This window comes from Gopherus evgoodei, chromosome 17 (genome assembly GCF_007399415.2).
Source record: "Gopherus evgoodei ecotype Sinaloan lineage chromosome 17, rGopEvg1_v1.p, whole genome shotgun sequence".
Taxonomy (NCBI): domain Eukaryota; kingdom Metazoa; phylum Chordata; order Testudines; family Testudinidae; genus Gopherus; species Gopherus evgoodei.
Genome location: NC_044338.1, coordinates 19,892,215 through 19,920,076, shown reverse-complemented (window position 1 = coordinate 19,920,076; position 27,862 = coordinate 19,892,215). Strand labels below are relative to the sequence as shown.

Here is a 27,862-nt window from a genome sequence, read left to right as displayed (position 1 = left end):
ATCATACCTGGGTTATAGGCATCATTGCTATCAATGGATCAATCTTTGCATATCCCCGTTGAAACAGAGTCTCTATCGCACAAACACAGAGTTATACAGTGATCAAAGGTTTAGGAATACAATGGCTAACTGGAACAAGCAGCATTACTAATAATCACCTCAAATACTATTTCCAAGAGTTATAACAATAAAAGACAATTCACACATAAATTACACAGAACATTCATGGGTATCAAGACACTATGGGTGGTCTCTATAGGTCTCTGTCCTGATATCACAGGGCATCTCTAGCGCCGGCATGTTGGTTAAAAACAAGCCCAACATCTGAATCTATTATTATATTTCTTTCAACTCTTGTCATTTCAAGTAATTTCCTATTTCAAATGCATTGATGGCTGTTGGTTTAACAATAATAATGACAAGCTTAAAATACGTGCAGGCAACTATGGTCCAGATCCTGAGCTGACATAAATCAAATTTACATCAGCTGAGTGTTTGGCCTCGGTAACTTCATGAAAAAGGGGGAAATGGTCTGATTAGGGACTTTGACACAATTCATGATCTATGCCACTTCGAATGTTTTAGAAAACTCCCTTTGAATTCAACAAGAATTTTGTTAACAGAATGAGGGTGGCATGTTGCCCATTGCATATAAAAGGCAGAGCAATCTTGGGGGAATATTTCCAAAAGCAGGGCTCTATACTTCCTTACAAGTGCACTTGGGATTCCCACTGGGATCAATACAAGATTCACCCACGGATCTAGGACAGTAATAATAATATTTTGCCTTCCTCTTGTGCCTTTCACCTGAGGATCTCAAAGTGCTTTACAAATATTCACTAAAATTCTTGGCACCTTAAGAGGTAAGCATTATTGGCCCCATTTTACAGATGGGGAAACTGAGGCACAGAGAGTTTTTAATTATTTGAACCCAATAGTCCTACTCAAACAATGAGACCATGCTCTTTCTCCTCTTTGCATGGCCTAAATTGGCCTCTGTATTTGCAATTTATGGGCCAAATTCTCCTCTCATTTGCACAAATACACCATCCCTGGAATTCCACCAGATTAACTGAGAGGGGAATTTGGAAGTACATCTGTCAAAGAAAAATATTACAATGGATTTGGGGTGGGTCTCAGGGGCAAGGAGAAAATGATCGCACATATCACTGGCATCTCCCCCTGCTGATAGTACTTTCACAGTAAAAGTATTTACATTTTCATCTGCTGGTAAAAAAAAAAATTAGCTTTCATTGTACCACACTAATAGAGCTTTTCTTGGTTTAGCAGTTTCTGCCCTTTGTTCTAAATTCTGTTCTTAGTTCCAGACTTGGGACCAAGTTTTCAAAAGATGCCTCATGCCAAATTGCAGGCTCAATTTTCCACTTTGAAGTGTTAGTGCATGTTCAAACCCAGGAGAGAGCACAAAATTGTACCTGCAGTTTTTGAGGGTCATGTCAAGGCCTCTCTGAAAATCTGCCTTCTCATCCTTCAAAATAAATGTCAAATTTCTTTGGCCCAAATGATCAGGTCACTTTTTTGAGCCACTCAGCTGAGAACTTGGGAGAACTTCAACTTCATCAGTTCACTGGCTTCGCATCTGTTGGGCCAGAGTCTCCTCTCTAACTCCGTTTCCCCAATGGTGTTGGAGGAGAACGTGACTCCCTGTATAGCTACAAACCCTGACAACTGGGAGGCAAAATTGACGCCAGCAGGCAAGACGTCAGACCCAGGATTCCTCATCTTCTTCTGTGAGCCACACTTTGGTATCTGCTAGGACTGTCTTCTTCCCAGCTTGTGAGGAGTCACTGTGTTCTGAAAGCCAAGCTTCCTCCTCAGACCCAGCATTTCCTGTGCTGTTCTGCCTTGTGCTATCAAGGCTGTCCTGAGTTGGCTGGGTCTGATGCTTTGAGCTGTGGGCCTTCTCCTGGGCTTTGATGCTGGCCGCTTTCTGTGCCTGTCGATAGGTCACTGGAGTAGGGATTTTGGATGGCCGTTTCTCAGGTCTGTTGTCCCTGCGTGGGCGGATTTTGGGGCGTAGCTTTAACTTGTAGATGGATGGCACCCTTTCGGGCTTCTTCAGGGACCTTTTGGGCTTACCTTGAGGCAGTTTGGACTTTTCAAGGCGATCCGCAGAGGCTGGAGAATTGATAGATGCCTTGGAAGCATCAGAGGCTGCCTGAGGAGCTTTGCTATTTCTACTGACTGCAGTAGACCCTGCATGGCTTGTGTGAGATGGCTGCCTCCTTGACCAGTTGCCTTTGGTTTCATTGGACACGTTCACCTGGAGCAAAGCCCCTTCTGGCTCCAGAAGCTTCTTTTTCACCTGGTTTCCATTCACCAGAGGCGAACTTGGCTGAGAGGAAACCCTCACAGCTCCCTTGGGTGGGATCTTGGTGATCCAGTTCTCCATGTCCACTGGGAGGAGCGTCTTGTGCCCCTGGGAGAGTTCGTCGATCACATCACCATAGCGGAATCCAGCCGGGTGCCATTTTGCCTTTCCACTGGGCACATAGACTCCACTCCGAGGCACACCCTCACCACATGGCAAGGTCTGCCTGGCACTTGTAAAGGAAGACAGGGAGGGAGTGGAGGACCTGAGCCCACTTATATCACTGGCGGTGGTGACGCTCTCTGTGCTGCAGTCCAAAGTGAAGTCGTCCAGCTGGTTCCCCTCAGGGCAGTGGTTTTCGTCAGAATCAGCCTCTAGAACCTTTATGTTGGATAAGATCTCATCTTCTAGGCTCCTGTACAGTGCCTGCTCCTGGGCTGGGTTGATGGGCAAAGGTGTATACACCCGTTCCCTCTCCTCTGTGCAGCCTATTGGATCTCCACCACTCCTGCTGCTGTCTTTGGTGTTTCCTGGCTCTACCTCCTGCAACAGTCTGGTGTTTGGACCCTTGTCCTTCTCTGCTGGAGCTGACTGGCCAAGTCTGTCTTTTGGGCTAGTGGGAAGGTTGGTCGTCAATGTCTCTGGCTTGACTGCCCCATCGCATTGTCTGTGCTCCTGAGAGCCAGCCTCGGCCCTGGACACGACTTTGCTCTTTGAGAGAGCTGGGGCTTTTGCCATTTCACCGGCAGGGACTTTCCACCCATTTCGGAGGTGAGGCTCCCCCTGGTAGCTGTGAACAGGGGTTGGGGGCCTGCTGAATGTGGGGCTGGCTTTGACTGGGATCTTAGTGCTACTTTCCTGTTTTGGAGTCTGGCCCATGTGTTTGACTGGGGAGGATGGCCACCCAACCCCAGCATCCCCCCAGCCACATGCAGCGTTGTGGCTCTGTGCAGCTCCCTTGGAATCCCGTTGTGGGGAGAGGTGAAGGGGTTTCATTGGGCTGGAGGAACGGACCATCCCAGGAAAGGTCTTGACCCCTGATTCCTGAGGCTTGTGAGCCTGTGGAAAGGGTTTTACTCCATATTGGGCGCTCCTTGATGGCTGAGCAGTCCTGTCCTTTAGCACTGTCATCTGTGGCCTGGACTCTGTACACCTGGCTTGCACAAACCTAGCTGGGTCCTTCTGATTCATCCCAAGGATTCTACTAGTCTGTCGCCCTCTCTGGGGCTCTGGGAGAGCTTCCGAGGCGACAGAACCATCCTCCTCGCTTCCAGTCAGCTGCGATGTCAGGGAGGACATAGAAACGCACAGCTTATCCCTCCCGCTCTCGGTGGAGGAGTTCTGGTGGGTAGCAGATCTTTTTTCAGCAAACAGCTGCCTCCGTGAAGGAGTAGCAGACCGCTCTGTTGCCCTATAACAGAGACAAAGCATCAGATCGGTGTGTCAGTCGCCTCTAGCCCGAGGGAGGCGGGTACCTGCATTGCTTTGGGCATGAAACTGGTTCTGTGCTGACGAGCAGGGGGAAGGCGTATACATCCCACATTAGCAGCTATAACCATTTGCCTTGTGAGGCACTCACAAGCTGGCACAAAGGCCAGTGCAAGCCACCACCCCGGGAGGTGCTGACAAGCTCAAAGGCAGCAAAACAGGGCCCCGTAATGTCATCAACTCCACTAAAAAACACAGGCATTGGGGTTTAGCTAGTTACATTTTGGTGCTGCTGAGAGCAAGGGGTTGAGTGTGCTGCCTGAAGTCAGAGTTAGTACAGGCAGCTCTGCCAGCACATCCTTAGCCTGACCTACCACCCACCCTATCAACACGGAGACATCACCCAGACAGCCAATAATCCACCCGCATCTGGAAACAGCCTTCCCTCTACCTCTTCCAGTTCCGGGCCTTGTCCTCCAGCTCTGCCAGTGCCTCTCAATCCTGACCTACAGTACCCTTTGCTGTTCCTAGCACGCACAAGCACTGCCAATGACCCTCAAGCCAGTCCTGGGGCCTCACTTGAGCAGAAACCCTATAGCAGTTAAGTGACTGCCTCCAGCTGATCCTGAGATGACCCTGATGAGCACTGAAGGGAGCCATGGCCAATTATGCTCAAGCTTGAAACAGCTCCTTTGAGGTGGGAACCAAACAGGAACAACGGGGGGACTGGGAATCCTGGAAGGCACCACAAAAGAGGCCTGGCTAGCACTAAAATGCACCATTCACTGTGTAATTCTCCAGCTTTGTCCAATGCCAGCTGCTCTTGAGTGACTGTGTCAGGGACTATACCGACTGCTCAGCACAGCATCCGTGGGAGTCATCCGGGAAACCAAGCCCAAGGCCTTTCACAAACTTCTTTTCATTACCTGGCAGAAGGGACCCTCCTGGGTTCTGACTGCTCCCGCGGGGGCCTGAGCCGGGAATCCTTTTTGGTGGTGCTCTCTGGTGATGCAGATGAACGAAGCTTCCGGCTGGCGCTGAAGCTCTGTGGGGTGTAGGTCCTCCACTCCACTGGGGGCAGTGGGCTTTGGGACCTGCTCACGATCAGGGTGGGCTGGGGCTTCTTTGGGTTGTCCGTCCAGGGTGTCGGGCAGACCTTGATCTCATGCTGCACCTGTACTGCCTGCAGCCTTTGAGGGCTTGTCAGCTTGACAGCCTGTTTGTGAGCTGTGAAGAGATTCAGGGATTCAGGATCTCTGGTCACCGCACGCCGGTGGATTAACCTTTTGGGGTAGCTGTACCGGTGTGCCAGACCTAAGCAGTGCCAGATATTACCAACCACTTCTACTTCAACTGTGCATGTTCTAACTCACCATGGAGACTGGGGTAGACCAGAATTGATGCCAGTCCTCTCCAAGCCACATGGTGAAAATCCCTTGTGAATACTCACAATGGATGGAAAGTTGGCACTGTGGCACACCTAGGAATTTCACATGGGTCTTTAACCTCCAGAAATAATTTATTTAGCCGGAACAGAGCAAGATCTCATTGTCTTATGACATTTCTACCATCCAGGTGCTGAAATGCAGTGAGATCCGATCTCACATTATTCTGTCACCATAATTGGTTTCCTGAGGCATTTAAAACCTTGTGAAATATACAAAAAAAACCCAACCCTAAATACAATAGTCCCAAAGGGCAATTCCTACACACACCCCTAGGCAGGACTGAGGTGTTGTAGGTCCCTCTCCCGTCTGAAGTGCTAGCCTGACCTCTAGTGGCGCTATGTGAGACAAATGGCTTCCCAGGAGCCTTCTCCATGCTGTAAGGAGTCATCTACCTCCTGCTACAAGAACCCAGAAAGAAATGACTCCTACCAAAAAGTTCATGTGACCCTGTCAGAATAGATAAAGGCTGAACTGCTTTCCACCCAGCACAGCAACCACGGGCGAGCCTAGGGAATTGTTCAGATTGGATGTACTTCTTCTGTCTGTCTATGCTTCTTTGCTGTTCTTCGCTGTGACCCACAGAGTCTTTTACTACCGAGGACCTGTAGCCTAATGACGGCATGGAACACCCACCCACCAGATTTGAACCTCATCCAAGGCGAAGGGTCACCCCCCATAGGGCCCTCTCCAAGGCTGCACACATGGAACCTGCTGACTGAAGCAGAACAAGGAGACTTACACAGCGAGGTGCACCGGCAGGGATCATGCTTATCCAGATAATGTTCCAGCGTGTCCCAGCCACCTCCAACCCGCACCATCACATGATTCCGGAGGATCTGGAACAAACAGAGCACCCATGAGCGAGGGGCTCACCTGGGTCTGCAGCGTCCTGGGCTACAAATGAGTGAAAGCTCAACAGATGGATGACACCATCCTGTTGGTTTTATTCCAGTGAGGTATATACAGTATTTCACATGCACATGACTGTGGGTGCACACAGGGTTACATGCACACATATATGTGATGCGTATAATAATACTTCCAGATGCCACAGTATACAGTGGTTTTCATGGTCATAGGTGGGGAGAGAACCCAGGACCTTCGTCTTCCAAAACAGCCTCTACCCCTTGAATGAATGGAGAACCTCATATTCTCTGTGGGCCAGCTAAGAGATAACATCCTCAAACAGATGTGTGGCCAGGTTTTCCAAAGAGATCAGGGCCAGATTTTGCAGGTCTTGGTGCCCCAGATTTTCCAAAGAGCTCAGCACCTGTTGTGTTAATACAGCACAGCCAGTGCTCGTTCTTCTGGAAATCCCAACGCTATGGACTGACCCTGATTGGTGCAGAATATCCTAGTCTTCCACTGACTTCATTGCTCAGCCCATCTCAGGAGCAGCGTTTACCTCGTACACTACAATATATGCATGCAAACACATGCGCACATTTGGTTTACATGCCTGCCCATGCATGCATACTTAGCCACGCATATGGTTGCATACATGTGCATGCACACACCTGCATGTCCGCTCTTACCCGGCTACATGTGAACAATGTGTAAAAAAATCATGTAGTCCAAAGGGGATTTGAATACACTCAGATGAACCGGAAGGGGTGGAGGACCTGCAGCCTGGAGTATAGTAGCATATGCCTCCTGCCATGGAAAAGATGCAGGTTCTCACACACAACACAATACAGAGCTTGCTACTACCATGTCTTACTACAGCAGGATGCCTCAGGGACCCAGTGATTATTCAGATAATTGAGAGATGTACATGCAGGTCAGACCATGATGGCATCTCTGACGGCAGGAGAGGGGTTTCAGGGTTAATATGGGTGGCCACCCCCACAAAGAGAAGAAAATTCAAGGGTCCTCTCCAGTCAATCATAACCTGCAGGGCACATGACTTTCACTGAAATCACTGATTTATAGATTCGTAGATTCTAGGACTGGAAGGGTCCTCAAGAGGTCATCGAATCCAGTCCTCTGCTCTCATGGCAGGACCAAATACTGTCTAGACCATCCCTGATAGACATTTCTGTAACCTACTCTTAAATATCCCCAGAGATGGAGATTCCACAACCTCCCTAGGCAGTTTATTCCAGTGTTTAACTACCCTGACAGTTAGGAACTTTTTCCTAATGTCCAACCTAAACCTCCCTTGCTGCAGTTTAAGCCCATTGCTTCTTGTTCTATCCTTCGAGGCTAAGGTGAACAAGTTTTCTCCCTCCTCCTTATGACACCCTTTTAGATACCTGAAAACTGCTATCATGTCCCCTCTCAGTCTTCTCTTTTCCAAACCAAGGCTATCAGCCAGGAAAGTTAATGAAGGGGCTTAGAGACCTGAAAGATACCCACTGAACAGAATACAGAGGGGGATGGAGATGGGAGGGACAACCCTACGTGCAGCCCATGTTTCCCCCTACAGTGAATGCAGTGCTGGTGAAAGGCACCAGACTGACAGCTCTGGAGACTGGAGCCCTGTACTCATCCACTGGACAGCTGGTATGGCACTGACAGCATCAAGGGGAGCTTCCCTCATGCAGCCCCATTCAGCTCAGACCCAGAAAGAGCACTTCTACGGAGAAAGGGGAACTCACTTTCCATGGCCCAGCCAGTCCAACCAACAGGCTGGCTGGAGCAGTGGAGTTTTGAGACGTCGTCCCCCGTCCCACTAGGGAACGGAGTGACATCAGAGGGCTTCAGTGTTAGGTCCCCAGTGAGCTCTCCCATCCTTCTTAAGGTGAAGACATGCAGATCCCGTTACTAATCCTCGCTGCCATTCAGCCACTTTCCCTGAATGCGTTTTGCGGTGTGCTAACGCACCATGTTATGAAATCTCTGCCTTGCTAACGGTCACGATGCTGTTACTGTGACTCTGGCAGCCTCGCTCGCCATATTGACACATGCCATCTTTTGGGATGGGACCAGACAGAACCAGAGGTGAAGAGCTTGTGTTTGGTGAGTCCCACCCCAAAGATCCACCATCCCAGCCCCAGGTGGTAGCAGCAGTGCAGGTGCCCCTCCTACCCCCAGAGTAGATTAGATTCCTGGTATTATTATATAGACCAACATAACAGCGCGTGGAAAGCACACCCTCCTGGACTTACTCTGACAAAAATAAGTGTGTTGGAATCGCCCACACGGTATTTTCCTTCAGACACCTTGATCATGGAGAACTGGACTGGGCACGTGCACCGGCTCACCAGGTGCTGGACCTGCAGAGTCCAAGGCAAACCATTCATGGTCAACATGAGGAAAGTGCTACTCCCTGTGCATCCTGGATACCATTGTAGCCTTGGGGAGGGGCGTGCTAGGCTCCTTGGGCCTATTCTCCGTCAGAGAGACTGGGTGCCAGGGCTTATCCTAATCTCATCAATGCCACTCGATCCTGTAAAAACAGCCTGGAAATCCCACATGAAAAGATTTCTGCTGCTGTCTTCTTGTGATTGGGCCCTGAAAAACAGGCTTCTGGCCCTGGCTGTATTTGGAAACTGGAAGCACAGAAGCCACCACAAAATAAAAAAAAAAATCAACAGAGGTCAGGGAGGAAATTAACTGAACATTCTTGAACCTCTAACAAGGTCAGGATCACCTAGCGCTCGATGTCGAGATCCAGGAAGTTGAAGCCATGCTAATCTGGGCCTTTGGAGTTCTAACTGGGGCCAGCTGATGACTGAAGAAACCAGTGCCCTTTGCCCTATTCCATTCAGTAATTTCACCCTTATTATCTTCTAACCCCAGTTAGTGCCACTAACCACCAGGGAGTCTGACCGGCTGGAAACAGAGGCGCAGAACTCCTGCTAACTCTGTCGGATTTTAAATACCAAGTGCACTGAATGGAGAAGAAAAATCTCTCACATTCAGGTAGCATCTTCCTCCCTGAAAGGTCCCAAAGTAGACTGCATATACAGAGGACCTCCCGCAACATTGAGATAGGCCCCCAGTCATGTCTTCCTGAAGTTCATATCTGGACAGAACAATGAGTATCAGAGAACTCAGACCTCCAGTGCCTGCTGGTGCCTTACAGTGTCCCCTCTCCCTTACCATCTGGTCCAGATTCTTGAAGTCACAAGGCTTCCTCTGGGGCTTGGGAAGTGGGGTATCCTCAGGGGGGAGGTCCATCTCCTCTCGGATCTCCTCCTCAATCTCCTCCTCCATTTGGATCAGGGTGGGAGCACTCATCCCGAAGCGAGAGGCCCGGCGGGCCACCTCCAGCAGGCACAGCACAAAGTTCTTTTCGTTCTTCCTCAGTACCAGGTCCTCTGTCTCAAACATAAGCACCTCTGGGGCACAGCGAACGAGCAAAACATGGGAAGAAGGAAGGGAAGGATGGAGAGAAGGAATGAGAGACAAGGGCAGAGCTAGTGAGAGCAGCAGCGCTGCTCTGGCAGGGATAGTGAATTGTCCCACTGATGCAGCATGTATGTAATGATGTGTGTTCAATCACATGGCCACAGATCTCTGCAACAGGGACTGTCTGACGCAGGAAGAGCTAAGCAAGGCCTGGTGTGGTGAGACAGTATGAGTGAGAGCCAGGGAGCTGACTGTGCAGACATGGGTGCAGATTTACCCTCGGTGTTTAACCTCTTCAGGCCTAAGGGGGTACAGTAAGTGGTGGGACACATATTGGATATGCCCTGCCCTGAAAGGCCAAGTGAAGGGATGCTTGCATGGAACATTCTTGATATGCCAAGCAAATGTGTAGGTACATATGAGGTGTCAGTATCCTTGCATGAACATACACCAGGGGTTCTTTAGGTATAAATATCCTGCTATGAGATGCCAGGCAAGTGGGCATTCAGCCCCACCTTACAGTGGGAGAGTGAAGGACCTCACTCTGCTTAGTGTAGCAAAAGGAAGACCTAGAGGTGACTCAAGCATGGTTATAAGTATCTCTGTGGGGAGACAATGCTGACTCTTTAATTTCATCTAAGGGAGAAAAGTAGAATAAAAGCCAATGGCTGGTAAAAACAACAAGGAGTCTGGTGGCACCTTAAAGACCAACAGATTTATTTGGGCATAAGCTTTTGTGGGTAAAAAACCCACTTCTTCAGATGCAATTGGCTGGTAGTCAGACAAATTCAAGCTAGAAATAAAGCACAATTTTGAATAGGGAGGGTGATTAACCATAGGCGCTAATTCCCAAGAGAAGGGGTGGATTCTCAATCTCTTGACATCTCCAAATAAGGCCTTTCTGGAAGAGGTGCTTGGACCAAACACCAACCACTGGGCTCAACTCAGGAGTAACTGGGAGAAGGTCTCTGGCCTGGGTTATACAGGAGGTCAGACTAGAATGATCTAATGGTCCCTACTGGCCTCCTGATCTATGAATCACTAGCATGCTCAGCTCCTTTCTGGAAATGGACACTAATGTGATAAATTGAGGTCTTGAGCCCAGACACTGCTTTGGCTGGGGAAAGGTTAAACAGAATCTGGGCTCCCCCTGACTTCAGCTGTTCAAGGACCGGAGGACCAGAGGCCGGGTTCTGTGTAAGAGAACCAAGGCCTGGATTACCCCAGCCGTAGCCAGCAGAAATGCTGCCAGTTTGACCAAGAAACTAAAACCACCACGTGGGCACAACCTCAGCCAGTCAATGAGGCAGAGATTCACACGCTGCTAGAGCACCCTCCCTCCCTGACCCTAGCTGCCAGTGCGATCTGAGGGGAAATAAGGAACTACAGAAAGGCAGTGCTGTGTTAAAGACATTCACGGCCACTGCTGCACTGGGCTCTAGCGCAGGCTGCCAAAGATGATGTTCAAGGAGCAATGCAAATAAATCCAACCTACTGGTCGCCTCTGACACACAGCGCTCTTACGTCCCTTTGCCAACTCCCATCCCTACTGCAGTTTGTTGTTATTGTAGGGTTGCCAGTGCTAACTTTAAATCAGATTTGCAATTCTCTTTTTAGGGGGTGGGAAAAGCGCCCCGACTCCCAAGGCGTTGTTGTTATTGTTATTCATTATTTGTATTGTGGTAGCACCTGGAGGCCCCAGTTGAGAGTGGAGCCCCTTTGCACTGGGTGCTGCACATACACACAGCGAGAGACCAGCCCTGCCCCAAGGCACTGACAAACGAAATAGACAAGACACACAAGAAGGTGGGCAAAACAAAGGATATCAGCCCCCTTTGCAGATGGGGAAGTGAAACCCAAAGAGATGAACTGAATTGCTCGAGCTCATGTGGCTGCTCAGTGGCAGAGTCAGGAACAGAATCCAGGCCAGTGCCTTAGGACAATACTAGACAACATGCCCTCCCTTAAGATGCTTTCACTAGGAGGGTGGTGAAGCACTGGAATGGGTTCCCTAGGGAGGTGGTGGAATCTCCTTCCTTAGAGGTTTTTAAGGCCCAGCTTGACAAAGCCCTGGCTGGGATGATTTAGTTGGGGTTGGTCCTGCTTTGAGCAGGGGGTTGGCCTAGATGCCTCCTGAGCTCCCTTCCAACCCTGAGATTCTGTGATTCTGTGATTCATCTCAGAGCTGAATCCTCAGACAGCTACTCAGTTTGGGCAAAGTTTAATGAGAAGGGAGGAAGAAAGCTCTTGTGATCAAGGCTCAGGATGGGTCAGGACACCTGGGGCCTCCCTAACTGGACCACTTTGTGACCTTGAGCAAGCGACTTCCCTCCAGTTTTTCCTGTCTATAAATCAAGGATAAAGATGGGGGTGGCAGGGCTAAGTGAATGTTTGCCCAGTGCTTTGAGATCCTCAGTGAGAAGGCTTTAGGAAAGTGCAAAGTATATTAGACTGTCAGCTTTTGGGGGGGGCAAGAGCCATCTTTTTGTTCTGTGTTTGTACACATCAGGCATAGCAGGGTCTGGTCTATGGCTGGGGCTCCTGCAGGCTACCTTAATACACCTAATAAATAACGCACAACGCCCAGCACAAGGGGGTCCTGGTGCCTGGTCCTAGGCACCAAAGCAAGACAAATAAATAATATGAAAAAAAAATCATTGCCATGGGGTGAGGGAGCAGGAAATAAAGAGAAATGAAAGAAACTGGAGGGAAAGATCAGAATCCTGTTTACCTTTAATATCCATCTCCTTCCTGCACCACTGGATGAAGTTAGACACGTTATCCCTGGCCTGGAAGGTCCCTGGCTGGGCAGAGTCATTACAAGTCACCCCATATCTGGGCAGCTGGAGCTTGTGGGCCAGGCCCGGATAGTCCCGGGAGAACTCTCTGGCCACGTGGGTGATGTTGTTGGCATGGTAGCACAGCAAGGAGCCCGTCTCCAGCACCTCCAGGAGGGACCCAATGTTGATGTCCAAGTCATAGAGCTCCTTGAGCCACTCGGCCAGGTCCTCCTTCATGGCGTAGAGATACTGCTCGCTGGACTTGTAGGGCCGGATGCTCTGCACCGTGGCCCCCTGAATCCCAGCCATCTTGCCATGAGACGCGGGGCTAAAGGGAGACAGAAAAGGGGCATTGAAGACTTCCATGCAGGACACTGAACCATCAACCCCTTGGTTTGGTTCCAGACTTACCCAGATATGGTGAGTTTCCACGTCTCCGTCACCAAAGCAGGTTCTCATGGGCCTGTCCCTGGGCCCCCCATCACCACGACTCTTGCCAAATTGCAGTGTGCAAAGGACACTCCTGATCTAGGCGGAAAAAGTCACAATATTTCTCCCCTCCTGAGCAGCGGCAAGTTCACCGGTGGCAAAGCTCCATTGGTCCCCTAGTCGTGGGTAAGATCCCCCAGCCATCGCAATTGCATTCCTTCAGGGAGAGCAAGTTCCTCCATCCATCCCACATGCAGACGCTCGGCTCCTCCTAGCCCTCCACCGGAAGGTGCTGTCCTCACACCTCATTCCTGCACCCACGGAGCCCTTGCTCCCCCAGCCCTCTGGGGGAACCTGCCTGCAGTCTCGCCCCATTGCAAGTGGACACACATTCCTATGCTGGGAACTGACCTTTCCTACTGAACGCTCTCCCTCTTTCTTCAACAAGGAGCTGGGGCGTTTTGCCTTCACCCAGAGCTCCTGCTGCATGCCCCTTACCCCCCCTAGGAATGTCAGAAGCCTCTCTCCGTCCCCCAGGGGTTCCTTGGAGCGGGAGTCGATTTAAACGAGAAATCACCCCTCCTGGACAGCCCAGTGTTTTGTTTCCTTTCCCCAAGTGCTGTTCTCTTCTCCTTGGTGACAGAGACTTGCTACAAACACTCCCTGTTAACCCCGTAGGCTCCTGCTTTCCCAACCAATGTGCCTAGTTCCTCTTTTTTTTTTTTTTTTTAAGCAACAATCATCCCAAGCCAGGAGATTTTAATACAAATCTGAACTCCCCCAAACTTTGGGAGTATTTGAGTCTGGAGCATTGGTTTGGGCCAGCTGTTCAGCAATAGCATAGGACACTGGGCCATGTTTCCTCCAAGGATCTTAAAGCACTTTACAACCATTAATGAACCGATCCTCAGTTCCTCCTCCTCCCTGCCCAACACCCTCTGTGCAGTACTGTAGGTCAGTCCCATCTTCCCCATTTTACAGATTGGCAAACTGAGGCACTGTGAGAGGGAAGCAGTTTGGTCAGGGTCATACAGCGAGTCAGTGAGAGATCCCCAGGAGTCCCAGTCTCCTGCTCGAAATGCTAAACACACCAGGACAAATCCCATTCCACCCATGCAGCCCTGCTGAAGTTAGTCCAAGCGGATAGCCATAACTGAGGTTAAAATGAAAACCAGAGTGCCAGAGCATCAGCTGGGGTGTAAATCAAAACATGTCCACTAGAGCCATGGTTCATTCACACCAGCTGAGGATATGTGCCCAGAGTGAGGCTGCGCTGGCAGAGTAGCCATGTCACCATCAGACCCCAAGTGCAGCCACGTCTTGCCACACCTTATGCCTCTCTGAACAGAAATGCTGCAAATGTGGTAGCCCACGTCATTCCCTGCACCAGTCTGGTCCCTGTACCAATGAGCTCCTAAGTGCCCGGATGAAACCGGGCACCTCTCTAGAGGTTTACATGAATGATTCCTGGGCAGCAGCAAAACACATGGGGCCAGCGCTACCCCACCCTCCTGTGGAGCGCGTGTGTCAGTGGACATTCAAAGAGAAGAGCTGAGGAGAGGATGCAGATATATTGATGAGGCCCGTCCAAGTAAATGAACTACATTTCCCTGACTGGGGCCCGAAGAAATATGTGGTCACACCATAGGGAGGGAGGGAGGGGGAGAGGGGTCACAGAACCAGAGGAGAGGAGGGAACGCTGCTATAGGGTGTGGTTAGAGATTATATCAACGAGAGGTTCTTCAGTGGGAGCTATGGGAGGTAGAACGGATCCCAGCAGGGACAAAGAGAGCTGGGAGTATGCACAGGTGGGTGGACAGATATTCTTGGCCTGCTGCTCCCACTGAAATCCACTCTCGCTGGTTTCAAAAGAAGCAAGGCCAGGCCCTTAAGGTTAGACCTTCTGCAAAGCTGGGCCCTCATGCCCAATGACACAGCATGGGATGACCCACCAGGGCACTCCCTTCCACTGGCCCATGTGTAGAACCTGCCTGGAGAACCCACAGGTGTCACAATGAGCCACGACCCAGTGGCTGGCAGCTAGGGAGCTGACAGTGGCTTCGCAGCGAGTGGCAGGGAGGCCTTGGCAGGTGAGACTCGGCTAAGAGGCTTTCTCCTGAAATCCCTTGAAAGTTAATCTACAGGAGGAATTAAAAATGTTAAAGCTGAGTGAGCAGGAGGACAGCTGGGGGCTTGTGATACTTAATCCTGCCTCAGCATAGGGGGCTAGATTAGGTGACTTCTCGAGGTCCCTTCCACCCCTCCATCATCCTGGTGTAATATGACAAGGGCCCAGACAAGGAGGGCAGGTCTTTTGTGATCTTATTTAAAACCCAGCAACAGACTCTGTCTAATTCCCTAACCCTGCCCAATATTGGGAAAAAATATTTTATATTCCCCTGGGAGTGTATTACCTTAACTTGGACTCCCTGGGCTGCTTGATGGCAGGGAGATCAGATGGAGAGACCCAGCAGACGCATGGGCTGCCTTGGCTCCAGCCATCATGGATTTCATAGGAGCACAGGGTTGAAAGCCGTTTCTTGGATCACTGTGGCTGGTCCCCTTAATGCCTCATACAATCCCATGCTCCATTCCTCTTGGATCTGTGCACTGGCAGTGATCTTAGTATGCAGGACGCTGTCACACTGCCCCCGGGCTCAGCAATGGTTCCCGCATGAGTTTGGTTTCAAAGACTGAACTGTATCGGGCTTTATCTGGGGCGTCTCATAGTTACCGGCACTCTAGCTGCATTGACACAAGGCAAATGCTGCAAGAAATGATTTCGCACCATTCCGAAGTTCAGTGCTCCCTCTGGGAGTGTGGCATTGCCTCGTGCTTGCAGAGGAGGGCCAATTCCTCACTGCTGGAAGGAAGGGGGCGGCTCCAGGCAACGGTTTGATCACTCATTGCTCCCTGCGTTGACTGGCCATCTCCAGGCAGTATTCTGAGATTGGCATGCCGCTCACTCAGACTAGAGCAAGGTGGGTGGAGCCCTGATAAGACCCACCAAGTCCAGACCCACACGGCTTGAGCAGCAGAGGTGGAGCGTGGCTGGATTTTGGTGGCACACACATATGTGTTAATGTGATTTGTTGCATTGTCCCTGGTGCTGGGCAATACCACGTAACATTATGCAAAGACCAATCAGCCAATGACAAACTCCCCCACAGTGGTTTGTTTGATGGCTTAGAAAGCATTGCAAGGATTTTACTTCAAAGCTTATAGACACAACAGGTCCCCTCCCCAAACCACATCCACCATTAACTATGGCCTAGCACAGCTGGTTACAGCTTGAGAGAGGAGATGAGCCCCACATCATGCTTTGGAAGGCAACAGGCTGTGGGACCAGATAACTGAGTCCAGAGCTGGGGGCTTCTCACTGGTAATGCCCAGTCCCAAGGCATCTGGATCCAGCAACCACCAGCCAAAGCACCCCGCGTGCTATGGAGGCAAAAGGCAATTTTGTTCTGTGGTTTCACATAAGTGCCCAGAGACCTTTGGCTACATGGTCAACCCAGAGAATGACCATCACATGAGTCAGGCAAGAGAGGGCCTTGGCTGTCAGCAGGGTCCCTGGTCATAGCAGCAGGTAAAGGATATAAACATACCAGGAGCCTTGGCCCCAACTTCATTTTATGCTGCTGTTTTCCCCTCCCCCAACATTTTGATAGCATACCATGTCTTGGTGGAGAAAAGAAGAGGAGGAGGAGAAGGAGATGGCAGAGGAGGAGGCTGAAGAGCTGAAAGTGGTAGAAGAGGACACAGAGAAAGAGAGCATAGTCTCCTACTCCCCCCTTTCTCCTCAGACGTCAAGCACAGAGCAGGTCCAAGAGCTGAACAATGCAGAGCAGAACTGGTTCTGGGGCTGGCTCTCGCCTTTCTCCCTCTTCTCCGGGTTGACCACGCTGGCAGACAGGTACGCTCTGCAGAGGGTGACTATCTGGCGGCAACATCCTCCATACCATAGGTGTGAAGGCCTCACACCTATGGTATGGGGGATGTTACTACAATGGCATGACAGCGTGGGAGGTGTCCTCCAAGTCCTCTAGTGAACCCGAAGGTCACTCCAATCTGCCACCATTTTCTTCCTAATTTCTAAATTCCTTGGAGGCTGAAGCCCTCTTGTCTCCAGCTCATGTGCAGTTACCAGTGGAAGCGTCTCACCCACTGGGCCATCAGTTGTGGCCAGGCTGGTCTAGAGGAATTGTTTGCATGACCTACTCCATCCTTGGCCTCTCCACTGGCACAGAGCATTATCAATGCCTGTTCTCTGAAACAATAGGGAGCTCTGTGTGGATGAACTAGAGCTCTGCAAAGAACTGATTTTTCAGTTCAGTGGCTGAACCAAAACACTGGAAACCAGTTTGTTTCAGGGCAACCCAAAAAAGTAGTTTCATTTCATGTTGGGGCTTTTTAAAAAGAACTTGTTAAAAATAAAATTGCAGTAAAATGTTTTTTAAAAGGCATTTTGCATTAAAAAAATCTAACTGTTCTAGCTCAAAAATGTCAAAATAAAATGTTTTGATTTGGGGGGAATTTTTCTCCCTTTTTTTCTTTTCTTTTTTTAATTGAAACAATTTGACAAATGTAACCCAAATTCATAAAATGGTTTGACTGTCCCAAATCTGCATTTTTTGACAAAGAAATTTTGGGCAGAAAAATGGTGTTGAACTGTTGTTACTTTGGAATACCGGGGTGATAGTTTTCATGTAATGGACAATTATCCACTACAAGTGGGCCTGAGACTGGCAATAACTCATTTCATTTAGACAATATCATGACTATTACATGGGTAATGACTTTCAATCACTGCTAGCGTGGACTGGATTGAAAATGGTGACCTAGAGATGAAACAGGCAACCTCTAGTTACCTCAATACTGATCCCTAAAGCCTTCCAGTGTTATGTGTGTACTAACGTATATAAAGAGCAACACTATACTTTCAGCCTGAATTAGTTATCTTAAAGGAAACAACAAATCAAGAAAGAACAAAAGAAAAGTCTCCCTCTGTGGATCTCCTCTGGAATCTGCTGCTTCATTTCTGCCTCCCAAAATGTCAGCAGAAAGAATCAGTGCACAGAAAACCAAGTCCGAGCTGGATTCCAAACTGGCACTGGCGCGACGGCTGCTGGAATACCGTGTCCAGTTCTGGTGGCCACAATTCAGGAAGGATGTTGATAAGTTGGAGATGGTTCAGAGAAGAGCCACGAGAATGATGAAAGGATGAGCAAACATGCCCTACAGTGATAGGCTCAAAGAGCTCAATCTATTTAGCATAGCAAAGAGAAAGTTAAGGAAAGACTTGATTCCGGTCTATTAGTAGCTACTTGGGGAGCTGATATTTAATAGTGGGCTCTTCAGTGTAGCAGAGAAAGGTCTGACATGGCTGGAAGTTGAAGCTATACAGTGAGGGTAATTTATCACTGGAACAATTTAACAAGGGTCCTCCTGGTGGATTCTCCATCACTGACAATTTTTAAATCGAGAGGGGATGGTTTTCTGAAAGCTCTGCTCTAGGAATTATTTTGGGCAGCTCTCTGGCCTGTGTCATACAGGAGGTCAGACTAGGTGATCACAATGGCCCCTTTTGGCCTTTGAATCTATGTACCAAAGCCAGTCCCCTAGTTTGTCCCCCAGTTACTCCTATGCCCCTCCAGACACAATTCTTCCTGAGGAGAAAGGATGGGTAGGACCTCCTTCCCAGCTTATCAATGGCATTCCTTCATCAGCAGACAGGGTTAGCTGTTGGGCTGGCGAGGCTTGTTCTGAAGGCATCTGTTTCTTAACATCAGAGCAGGAGCTTGGTTCAGAGGGTAAGAATTTAGCAAGCAGGTCAAAATGTGGGTTCAGAAACCTAACCTAGGAACATGAGAATTGCCAGATCCCTGTCCCAGATAGCTCTGCTTTTCTGCTGGATTGATCTATCTCCACCTAATCTAGTCCCTGTCCCCAAGTGTCCACTACCGGCTGCTTCAAAGGAAGGTGATCATCTGGACCATGCTGTCCAAAGGAGACATTTCTTCCTTAGTCTTGTAGGTCAGCAGCTGTCACCCCTGAAGTAGGAGATTTGATGTTTTATTTTCTTAGCTTGCATAATGAATGTGATTAGTCATCCGAAAACTAGCCAGCCATTTAAACACCTGTCATTTCATCACCTTGAAATTGACATCTCCTAAACTTGCCACACAAGAAACACATTGTCTGCTGCTATAATCAGTGTCATCCCACAGGGCTGGGGAAAGAGACTTGCCACAGAGCAGAAGCCATGATGACTTCCTCTCATCTCCCTTTTCCTTCCTAGGAAGAGCTCTCCGCAGGAGCCCATCTGTTGCCTGCTGGACAAGAAGAGGCCCCCAGGCAACACATGCTCCGAGTGCGAGATCCTGTTCTGCAGGAAGTGTGAGGGGCTGCACTACAACCCGGGTTTCATAGAGCACTGCATCCTGGGCCATGGCAAGGAGGAGCCAGTGGGCAGGGGCTCGGGCCTCATCAGCCCCATTCTGAGCGCAGGTGGGTTCAACAAACAGCCGAGAGGCTGGGATTTGACAGTTGTGAACCACCAGGTGCATGGGCTCCAACCTGTCTCTTGTGCCGCAGGCATGGCACCGGGCGGGGCCAGCCTTAGGTATGTCAGAGCCTTGTGCAGAGGATCCTTGTGCTTCCCCTTCACCCCCATCTCAAAGCAGATCCCCCTCTCCTGCACTCCCCACTTCCCGTCCCTTTGCCCCCATTCTCCCCTTCCTCTTGCTAAGGAGTGGAACCCATGCCAGCCTCCATGTGCAGAATCCGAGAAACTCAGTATGAATTGCATACCCTTCTCTGGGGCTGCCTCCAAACCAGCCTGTCTCTTCCTGCTCCCAGAGCCCTGCACTCTTCCAGCCGGTTGGCTTCCTCCTGCAGTAGAGCTCTTCCCAGAATCATGGCATCCCTCAAACGGTAAAGCCCTCGCTAGCCACCTCTCCAGCTCCAGTGCTGGTTGGAAGCTCAGCCTGCATGGGGCGTAACATCAGCACCGAGGACACACAGCTGATGCCAGCATTGCACAGGGTTAGGGCCACAGTAGATTCCCAAGCTGGTGCAGCTGGCTGGGGGTTGGCACCTGCCCTGTGGCAGGGAGCAGCATCTAGAGCAGAGGCAAAAGGAGATGGGATATTATGAGAAAGTGAGAGGCCACTAGACCACTGACAATTAAACACCGAGAGGTGATTGAAAGTCAGAGCATTCATCATTCAGGCTGTCAAACCCTTCCAACCCCGCCCCTCTGCAATCATAACGTGTGATCGTCCCTTATTCCAGATTCCATCAACCTGGCTGTCGCTCCAGGGGGAAAAGAAGATGAAGAAATAAAGAGAAAATGAAGTGGCAACTGTAATCGTTCTCCTTTATTCCCCCATAAATCGCCTGATACCACAGACAGGCAGAGACTGCATTGGCATCAGTATTCTTGCTCCTAAAAGAAGGTGAGGGGCTGCCTGCATGACGACTTCTCTACCTGGCCTGTGTGCTCATGGTTCTTCTCTGAACCATCTCCCTGATCTTCCACAGCACATAAGAGACTTTCCAATAGGACTGGTTGAAAATTAGCCATTGGGACTTTTTCCTTCATGGAAAATGGGGGGTTTTCAATTAAACAAAAATTTCTCAAGAAAGCATCTGTTTTTACTCAAAACAATTCAGTGTGTCACTGCAAACATGAAAATCTGAACACTTGGGGCCAACCAACAATTTATTTATTTTTAATTTCTACAGGCTATGGTAAAAAAAAAAATGGTTTGCAGCATTTTCAGCCAAAAGTTTATGGGGTTTGGTTGCCAAAAATTGAGAATTTTTTCAGTGTGGGGCTTTTTGTCAAAATTTAAATAAAATAAAAGGGCAAAAATTTCCACCCAAAAACCCTCCCAACAAACCCAAACATTTCCCAACCAGCTCTCCCCTTGCCCGCCCCCACCCCCCACCAATGGAAGAGAAAAACAATACAGAAGGTTTCTTACACACCTCAGACCAATATTTCCACCGTCTCCTCTTCCATGCTGGCATCTGAGTGCTACACATAAGAATAAGGGTGTTATACAGATTGCATTAGCAACCCAAAAAAGTGACAGGCACTTTCCAACCGGAGACAGAGACAGTCCCTGGACGGGAAGCATGTTAAAAAAATCCCAAGGATGCAGAAGGATTAGTTAAGGTGATAAAAAGGGCTACACCTAAGAGTAATGGGCTGCAAGAGGCTATGGCAGAGTCTGTTGGCAGAGGAAGGCATTTGACAGTGGCCGGAGATACAGACATCCTGCACAGTCAGCGCTGGGAATGGAAAAGAGCTTTGGAGCCGAACAAGCGTCTTTCCATTGGCTGCAGTGGACTTTGGATCTCGCTCCAGGGCTTAATCATGCCTGTCTTCTGTGATTGTTACCTCCTCAACTGCCACTCGCTGATAATTCCCCCTCATCAGTCCCGTTTCTACTGACCGGCCACCAGCATGGGTCATGTCTATACGGGGAAGCTGCTGAAATTCTCCCACCATGAGTCTAGTGCTGATGCAAGCTCTCCCAGGGCTAGCAGGGAGGGGAGCATAGCCTTTGTTGCCTGTTGGTGTTCCAGACAGTGCTGACACCAGTGCTGGCAGGCAATAGCTCGGCCACCGTTGCTAACACAGGTAGCACTGCACTGCTGACAGATCATTGGCGGAAGATTTCAGAACATTCTTTGCATAGAAGCACCCTAACTTGGAGAGGGGAGCTTCATTAGAGCCACTCATCAGCGGGTCAGGGAGGCTGAAATTCGCCCGTGGAGAAGGCCTACACACCCCTTAAATCACAGCTAAGCCCTCAAAATAGGGCAGTGCATAGGCCTTGTGCTTGTTGTGAAAGATGCTATTTTGTCAGTGTTCAGGGATTGAAACAATTGTCACGCAGTCCCCAGGCGATGCTCTGGAACTGCTCCCCACAAAGCCAGTCAGGACTTTGGGGAGCCTCCTCTCCCTCGGAGTAGACTGTCTTCAGGGCAAGATGCTCACACAGCTTCACCTCCTGGGTCTCTCCTTGGAGCATTAAGCATGTGCCCCTCCATGCGTTTCCCACAGCGAGTCTGCCCAGGCGGGGTCCTGGGGAAGCCACAAGGTCCTGCACCCCCATTTAACAGCCAGTGGTGACTCTGAGCCAGCCAGTAAAACAGAGGCTTATTAGATGACAAACAACACAAACAACACAGGAATGCAGGGGCAAGATTAGAAAGGCAAAGGCACAAAATGAGCTCAAACTAGCTATGGGAATAAAGGGAAACAAGAAGACTTTTTATCAATACATTAGAAGCAAGACAAAGACCAAGAACAGGTTAGGCCCACTGCTCAGTGAGGAGGGAGAAACAGTAACAGGAAACTTGGAAATGGCAGAGATGCTTAATGACTTCTTTGTTTCGGTCTTCACTGAGAAGTCTGAAGGAATGTCTAACAAAGTGAATGCTTATGGGAAGAGGGTAGGTTTAGAAGATAAAATAAAAAAAGAGCAAGTTAAAAATCACTTAGAAAAGTTAGATGCCTGCAAGTCACCAGGGCCTGATGAAATGCATCCTAGAATACTCAAGGAGTTAACAGAGGAGGTATCTGAGCCTCTAGCTATTATCTTTGGAAAGTCATGGGAGACGGGAGAGATTCCAGAAGACTGGAAAAGGGCAAATATAGTGCCCATCTATAAAAAGGGAAATAAAAACAACCCAGGAAACTACAGACCAGTTCGTTTAACTTCTGTGCCAGGGAAGATAATGGAGCAAGTAATTAAAGAAATCATCTGCAAACACTCGGAAGGTGGTAAGGTGATAGGGAATAGCCAGCATGGATTTGTAAAGAAAAAATCGTGTCAAACCAATCTGATAGCTTTCTTTGATAGGATAACGAGTCTTGTGGATAAGAGAGAAGCGGTGGATGTGGTATACCTAGACTTTAGTAAGGCATTTGATATGGTCTCGCATTATATCCTTATCAATAAACTAGGCAAATACAATTTAGATGGGGCTACCATAAGGTGGGTGCATAACTGGCTGGATAACCGTACTCAGAGAGTAGTTATTAATGGTTCCCAATCCTGCTGGAAAGGTATAACAAGTGGGGTTGCGCAGGGGTCTGTTTTGGGACCGGCTCTGTTCAATATCTTCATCAACGACTTAGATGTTGGCATAGAAAGGACGCTTATTAAGTTTGCAGACGATACCAAACTGGGAGGGATTGCAACTGCTTTAGAGGACAGGGTCAAAATTTAAAATGATCTGGACAAATTGGAGAAATGGTCTGAGGTAAACTGGATGAAGTTCAATAAAGACAAATGCAAAGTGCTCCACTTAGGAAGGAACAATCAGTTTCACACACACAGAATGGGAAGAGACTGTCTAGGAAGGAGTATGGCAGAAAGAGATATAGGGGTCATAGTGGACCACAAGCTAAATATGAGTCAACAGTGTGATACTGTTGCAAAAAAAGCAAATGTGATTCTGGGATACATTAACAGGTGTGTTGTAAAAAGACACAAGTCATTCTTCTGCTCTACTCTGCGCTGGTTAGGCCTCAGCTGGAGTATTGTCCAGCTAGTCCAGTTCTGGGCACTGCATTTCAAGAAAGATGTGGAGAAATTGGAGAGGGTCCAGAGAAGAGCAACAAGAATGATTAAAGGTCTTGAGAACATGACCTATGAAGGAAGGCTAAAAGAATTGGGTTTATTTAGTTTGGAAAAGAGAAGACTGAGAGGGGACATGATAGCAGTTTTCAGGTATCTAAAAGGGTGTCATCAGGAGGAGGGAGAAAACTTGTTCACCTTAGCCTCTAAGGATAGAACAAGAAGCAATGGGCTTAAACTGCAGCAAGGGAGATTTAGGTTGGACATTAGGAAAAAGTTCCTAACTGTCAGGGTGGTTAAACACTGGAAGAAATTGCCTAGGGAGATTGTGGAATCTCCATCTCTGGAGATATTTAAGAGTAGGTTAAATAAATGTCTATCAGGGATGGTCTAGACAGTATTTGGTCCTGCCATGAGGGCAGGGGACTGGACTTGATGACCTCTCAAGGTCCCTTCCAGTCCTAGAGTCCTAGAGTCTATGACAGGAACACGGAGCTTGTAGGTACAGAGAACTGGACCCGTCAGCCAGGTCCATTCTGGGGCCCAGCGAGCCAGACAACCCCATCTGCACTCACCCCTCGTCCCCAGCCAGCTTCAAACTGAAACCCCCTCCAGCCCCTCCTTTCTGGCCTTTGTCTCTTTGTTTGCCTTCTGGTGTTTGAGCCTCTAGGATGCACTTGCTTCATCTCTTTAAGCTTTTCTCTGCCATCACAAGGACAAGACACTTAATTTCTTTTAATTTCTTCTGACCTTTTTCTATAAAAGACATGGCTCCAGGAGAACACCATTAACTGTGAAAGTTGGCAACACCAGAACATGAATAGTTCCCCAGACACTTGCTTTCCTTCCCCGTAACAAAGGCTTGCAGGATTACAGCATCTAGTTTGGATCATTTGTTCAAAACCTCCAGAGAGAGAGAGAGAGAGAGAGAGAGAGAGAGAATGGACATTTTATGGGCCATAGATTTAGCCTCGCATATTTTGGCTGCATCAGTGTAACCCCACCCCCAAGAGCAAGTGCACGAGGAGTTTGTGACTTGACACAGAATTGAACTCTGCCGGCCAACACCACATTGGGGAAGGAGGTCCAAGTGGCCCAAGAATCTCAAATATTCCCGCAGGCTTAGGAATGCTGCATGCCTGGCATACTCTGAGAAGCAAGGTCGCAGAGGAGAAAAGACCCATTGTAAAACGGGATTCGAGACAGGGCTGCCTCGTGGCTTGGACCTTGCCGTATTACATGAAGTAGGAACTCCATCACACCCAGCCCAAGAAGCTAAGATGGGAGGATCTCAGCATAGACAGCTGGGGCAGTGCTAATTAGCCGGTGCCCTAGGTCTATTTCTTCTGGCCTGTCCCACAAGGGAGGTCAGGAGAAGCAGCTCCTTCTATTTTCCCTACTACTTCTTGGACTGCGTTGGAGAATCCTCCTCGTTCCATGTCTGCTTCCCCAGCTCATGTGATCCACTTACTGCTCAGGATCAACCCTACAATAACAAACCAGCCTGCTGCTTTTGCGTAGCCCTACAATAACAAATCAACGTGTGCTGCCCTGCACTCCAACAATAACAAACCAGTCAGCATGCAGCCCAGCGCTTCTGAGCAACCCTACAATAACAAACCAGCCTGCTGCTTTTGCGTAGCCCTACAATAACAAATCAACATGTGCTGCCCTGCACTCCAACAATAACAAACCAGTCAGCATGCAGCCCAGCGCTTCTGAGCAACCCTACGATAACAAAGCAGGGTGTGTAACCCAGCACTCTTGCATAACCATACAACAACAAATCATTACATGCAATGGAGAAAAAATATTTCAGCTTGGGAAGAGATTTCCATTTTAAGCTCCAGGAAGTTATTGTGACACTGAGTAGAAAAATGGGATTTAACATATTCTGACCAAACAGCTCAGCTGTGTCTTTTGTGGCTCATCCTGCACTGCCGGAAACCCTGCTTTCATCAGAGTCACATACTCTGAATTAGAGCCCCACCACATCCCCCAGCAATCTCTTAATTCCTCAGCAACTGTTCGGGGCATTTCACAATGCTTGTTCTTGAGATGATTTTACAAATAAGGATGTGTATAGCTGCAAACAACGTGCTGCCATGAGAACAATCCCAGAATGCACTAAACCTGACGACTGACCATTGCACCATGGGATGCCTTCCCAGAAAGCGGTCTGGTCTGTAACCGGGCCCAGTCCTATTCAACATATTCATAAATAATCTGGAAAAAGGGTAAACAGTGAGGTGGCAAAATTTGCAGATGATACAAAACTACTCAAGATAGTTAAGTCCCAAGAAGACTGCGAAGAGCTACAAAAGGCTCTCACAAAACTGGGGGACTGGGCAACAAAATGGTAGATGAAATTCAATGTCGATAAGTGCAAAGTAATGCACATTGGAAAACATAATCCCAACTATACATATAAAATGATGGGGTCTAAATTAGCTGTTACCACGCAAGAAAGAGGTCTGGGAGTCATTGTGGATAGTTCTCTGAAAACATCCACTCAATGTGCAGCAGCTGTCAAAAAAGTTAACAATGTTGGGAATCATTAAGAAAGGGATAGATAATAAAACAGAAAATATCATGTTGCCTCTGTATAAATCCATGATACACCCACATCTTGAATATTGCGTGCAGATGTGGTTGCCCCAGCTCAAAAAAATTATATTGGAATTGGAAAAGGTTCAGAAAAGGGCAACAAAAATGATTAGGGGTATGGAACAGCTTCTGTATGAGGAGAGATTAATAAGACCGAGACTTTTCAGCTTGGAAAAGAGACGACTACAGGGGGGATATGACAGAGGTCTAGAAAATCATGACTGGTGTGGAGAAAGTAAATAAGGAAGTGTTATTTACTCCGTCTCATAACACAAGAACTAGGGGTCACCAAATGAAATTAATAGGCAGCAGGTTTAAAACCAACGAGAGGAAGTATTTTTTCACACAACACCCAGTCAGCCTGTGGAACTCCTTGCCACAGGATGTTGTGAAGGCCAAGACTATAACAGGGTTCAAAAAAGAACTAGATAAATTCATGGAGAATAGGTCCATCAATAGCTATTAGCCAGGATGGGCAGGGATGATGTCCCTTGCCTCTGTTTGCCAGAAGCTGGGAAAGGGCAATGGAATGGATCACTTGATGATTCCCTGCTCTGTTCATTCCCTCTGGGGCACCTGGCATTGGCCACTGTCGGAAGACAGGACACTGGGCTAGATGGACCTTTGTTCTGACCCAGTGTGGCCACTCTTATGGTTATCTGGAAAAGCACAGTGCTTTGTGGATGCCTGATTCACAGGGAAGTGCCTTAAACCAGCATCACCAAAGCATGTGGCTGTGGTTATTCTGCTTTAGTTATAGTGGAAGAACATGCTCTGAAACATTTTCCCCATGTAGAGAAGATCTTATATAGCTCAGCAGCTAGTGAGATCCGATTCAGCCTTGAGCCTGGATGTTTATCTAGCACCATCTTGCTCGAATTCCAGCACCCTGAAGCGCTCCCTGGCAAAGGAATTGGTCCAGGCTGTAAAAGCAAGTGACAGGTGAGGAACAGCGAGTTCTACTCATTGGACCTCCTGCATTAACTCAATTGGAGCCCATCTATGGAAAAGGATAAGCACGTTTCTCACTAGACAATGGGACCTGCATGGAGGTGAATGGCAGAGCCTGAGCACAGGGTCATAGATACAGTCACAGATCTAGTTCTAGGAAAAACCCCTTCACAAACGACCCCCCCCCTCCTCCAAGTGTCAGCCCTTATAGAAGCGGTTAAGAGCCTGGCAGTGCCTTGCGTTTGTACAGCGCCTTGCACAAAGGGGTTGTGGTCCATGATGGTGGCTCCCAGGTGCTAAGATAATACAAATAAATCATCAGAACTCCTGAAACATACAGCAAGGGGCAGGCTCACCTCTGACTGGGGCTGCAGTCAGCACCCTTTACCATCAACATCTTGTCTCCGGCCACGCGAAGCACCTCCCATGACCGGAGAAGAGGCCGCATTGTTCAGTCGTTAGCGCAGGGCTTGGGTTTTGGTTCTACTCCCGGTTCTGCCACGGACTTGCTGCGTGGCCTTGGTCAGGCCCCCTTACCTTTGGGTGCTCTTGTTTCCCCGTTTGTAGAATGCGTCAAGTGATACCCACCTACCTTATGGAATTAGGGTGCGTTGGCGAGTTCAGTCACTTAGATGTAGAGGGTGCTCTGCGACGGGGAATGTAACTATTAGCAAACTATAGTTCAAGCTTTGGCCTAATTCCAACACTGCGTGAGATCCTCTTTGTCCTTCATCAAATGAGGCGCTTCTGTGCCGCCTCCAGGAACATGCCCGTTCATTAGCAATTCCACGTCTGATTTCCCTGAAGTCCAGGGAGCTGCCATCCTTTCTGATTAACATGCTTGGCCTCTCTTCCCAGCCCCTTATCTGAAGAAGAAATTCCTTCACAGCCCTTTCATAGACCTGTGTTTCTGTCCCTTCCCCCTACCTATCTCCGCCACTGCCACTGAACACTGGGAGCTGGTGGAGGTTGGGCTAGGGGGCCAGATCC

General features: G+C 48.8%; 2 protein-coding genes across 5 annotated transcripts; one reads left to right on the top strand and one right to left on the bottom strand.

Moving 5' to 3' along the window:
• Positions 1 to 74: 74 nt before the first annotated feature.
• On the bottom strand, positions 75 to 27,499 carry GAS2L2 (growth arrest specific 2 like 2). 4 transcript variants are annotated; one of them, XM_030536979.1, is made up of 8 exons: positions 27,465 to 27,499; positions 12,696 to 12,812; positions 12,236 to 12,612; positions 9,256 to 9,494; positions 8,319 to 8,426; positions 5,948 to 6,044; positions 4,687 to 4,987; positions 75 to 3,743 (listed from the first exon to the last, which is right to left on the bottom strand). In XM_030536979.1, exons 3-8 carry the CDS (start codon positions 12,591 to 12,593, stop codon positions 1,724 to 1,726), a joined length of 3,123 nt encoding a protein of 1,040 aa, XP_030392839.1. In that variant the 5' UTR covers positions 12,594 to 12,612; positions 12,696 to 12,812; positions 27,465 to 27,499; the 3' UTR covers positions 75 to 1,723. The 4 variants fall into 4 exon arrangements, with proteins under 4 accessions (XP_030392839.1, XP_030392838.1, XP_030392837.1 ...); XM_030536978.1 differs by lacking the exon at positions 27,465 to 27,499 and adding an exon at positions 19,527 to 19,762; XM_030536977.1 differs by lacking the exon at positions 27,465 to 27,499 and adding an exon at positions 13,125 to 13,308.
• On the top strand, positions 16,391 to 20,078 carry C17H17orf50 (chromosome 17 C17orf50 homolog). Its single transcript, XM_030536980.1, has 3 exons — positions 16,391 to 16,633; positions 19,061 to 19,223; positions 20,010 to 20,078. Exons 1-3 carry the CDS (start codon positions 16,391 to 16,393, stop codon positions 20,069 to 20,071), a joined length of 468 nt encoding a protein of 155 aa, XP_030392840.1. The 3' UTR covers positions 20,072 to 20,078.
• Positions 27,500 to 27,862: the final 363 nt, after the last annotated feature.

What these genes read in the sequence shown, in the direction of transcription:
- GAS2L2 (XM_030536976.1), bottom strand. Translation starts at nt 12,650, where the DNA reads ATGGAAGTCTTCAATGCCCCTTTTCTGTCTCCCTTTAGCCCCGCGTCT. An exon ending in CTGCCGGTGCACCTCGCTGT is followed by an intron (nt 4,988 to 5,947) that starts GTAAGTCTCCTT and finishes ATCTCTTCACAG; the next exon opens with CTCACAAACAGGCTGTCAAG. An exon ending in AGGAGGGTCCCTTCTGCCAG is followed by an intron (nt 3,744 to 4,686) that starts GTAATGAAAAGA and finishes TCTCTGTTATAG; the next exon opens with GGCAACAGAGCGGTCTGCTA.
- C17H17orf50 (XM_030536980.1), top strand. Translation starts at nt 16,391, where the DNA reads ATGTCTTGGTGGAGAAAAGAAGAGGAGGAGGAGAAGGAGATGGCAGAG. An exon ending in CCACGCTGGCAGACAGGTAC is followed by an intron (nt 16,634 to 19,060) that starts GCTCTGCAGAGG and finishes CTGGACAAGAAG; the next exon opens with AGGCCCCCAGGCAACACATG. An exon ending in CAGCCCCATTCTGAGCGCAG is followed by an intron (nt 19,224 to 20,009) that starts GTGGGTTCAACA and finishes CCCTTATTCCAG; the next exon opens with ATTCCATCAACCTGGCTGTC.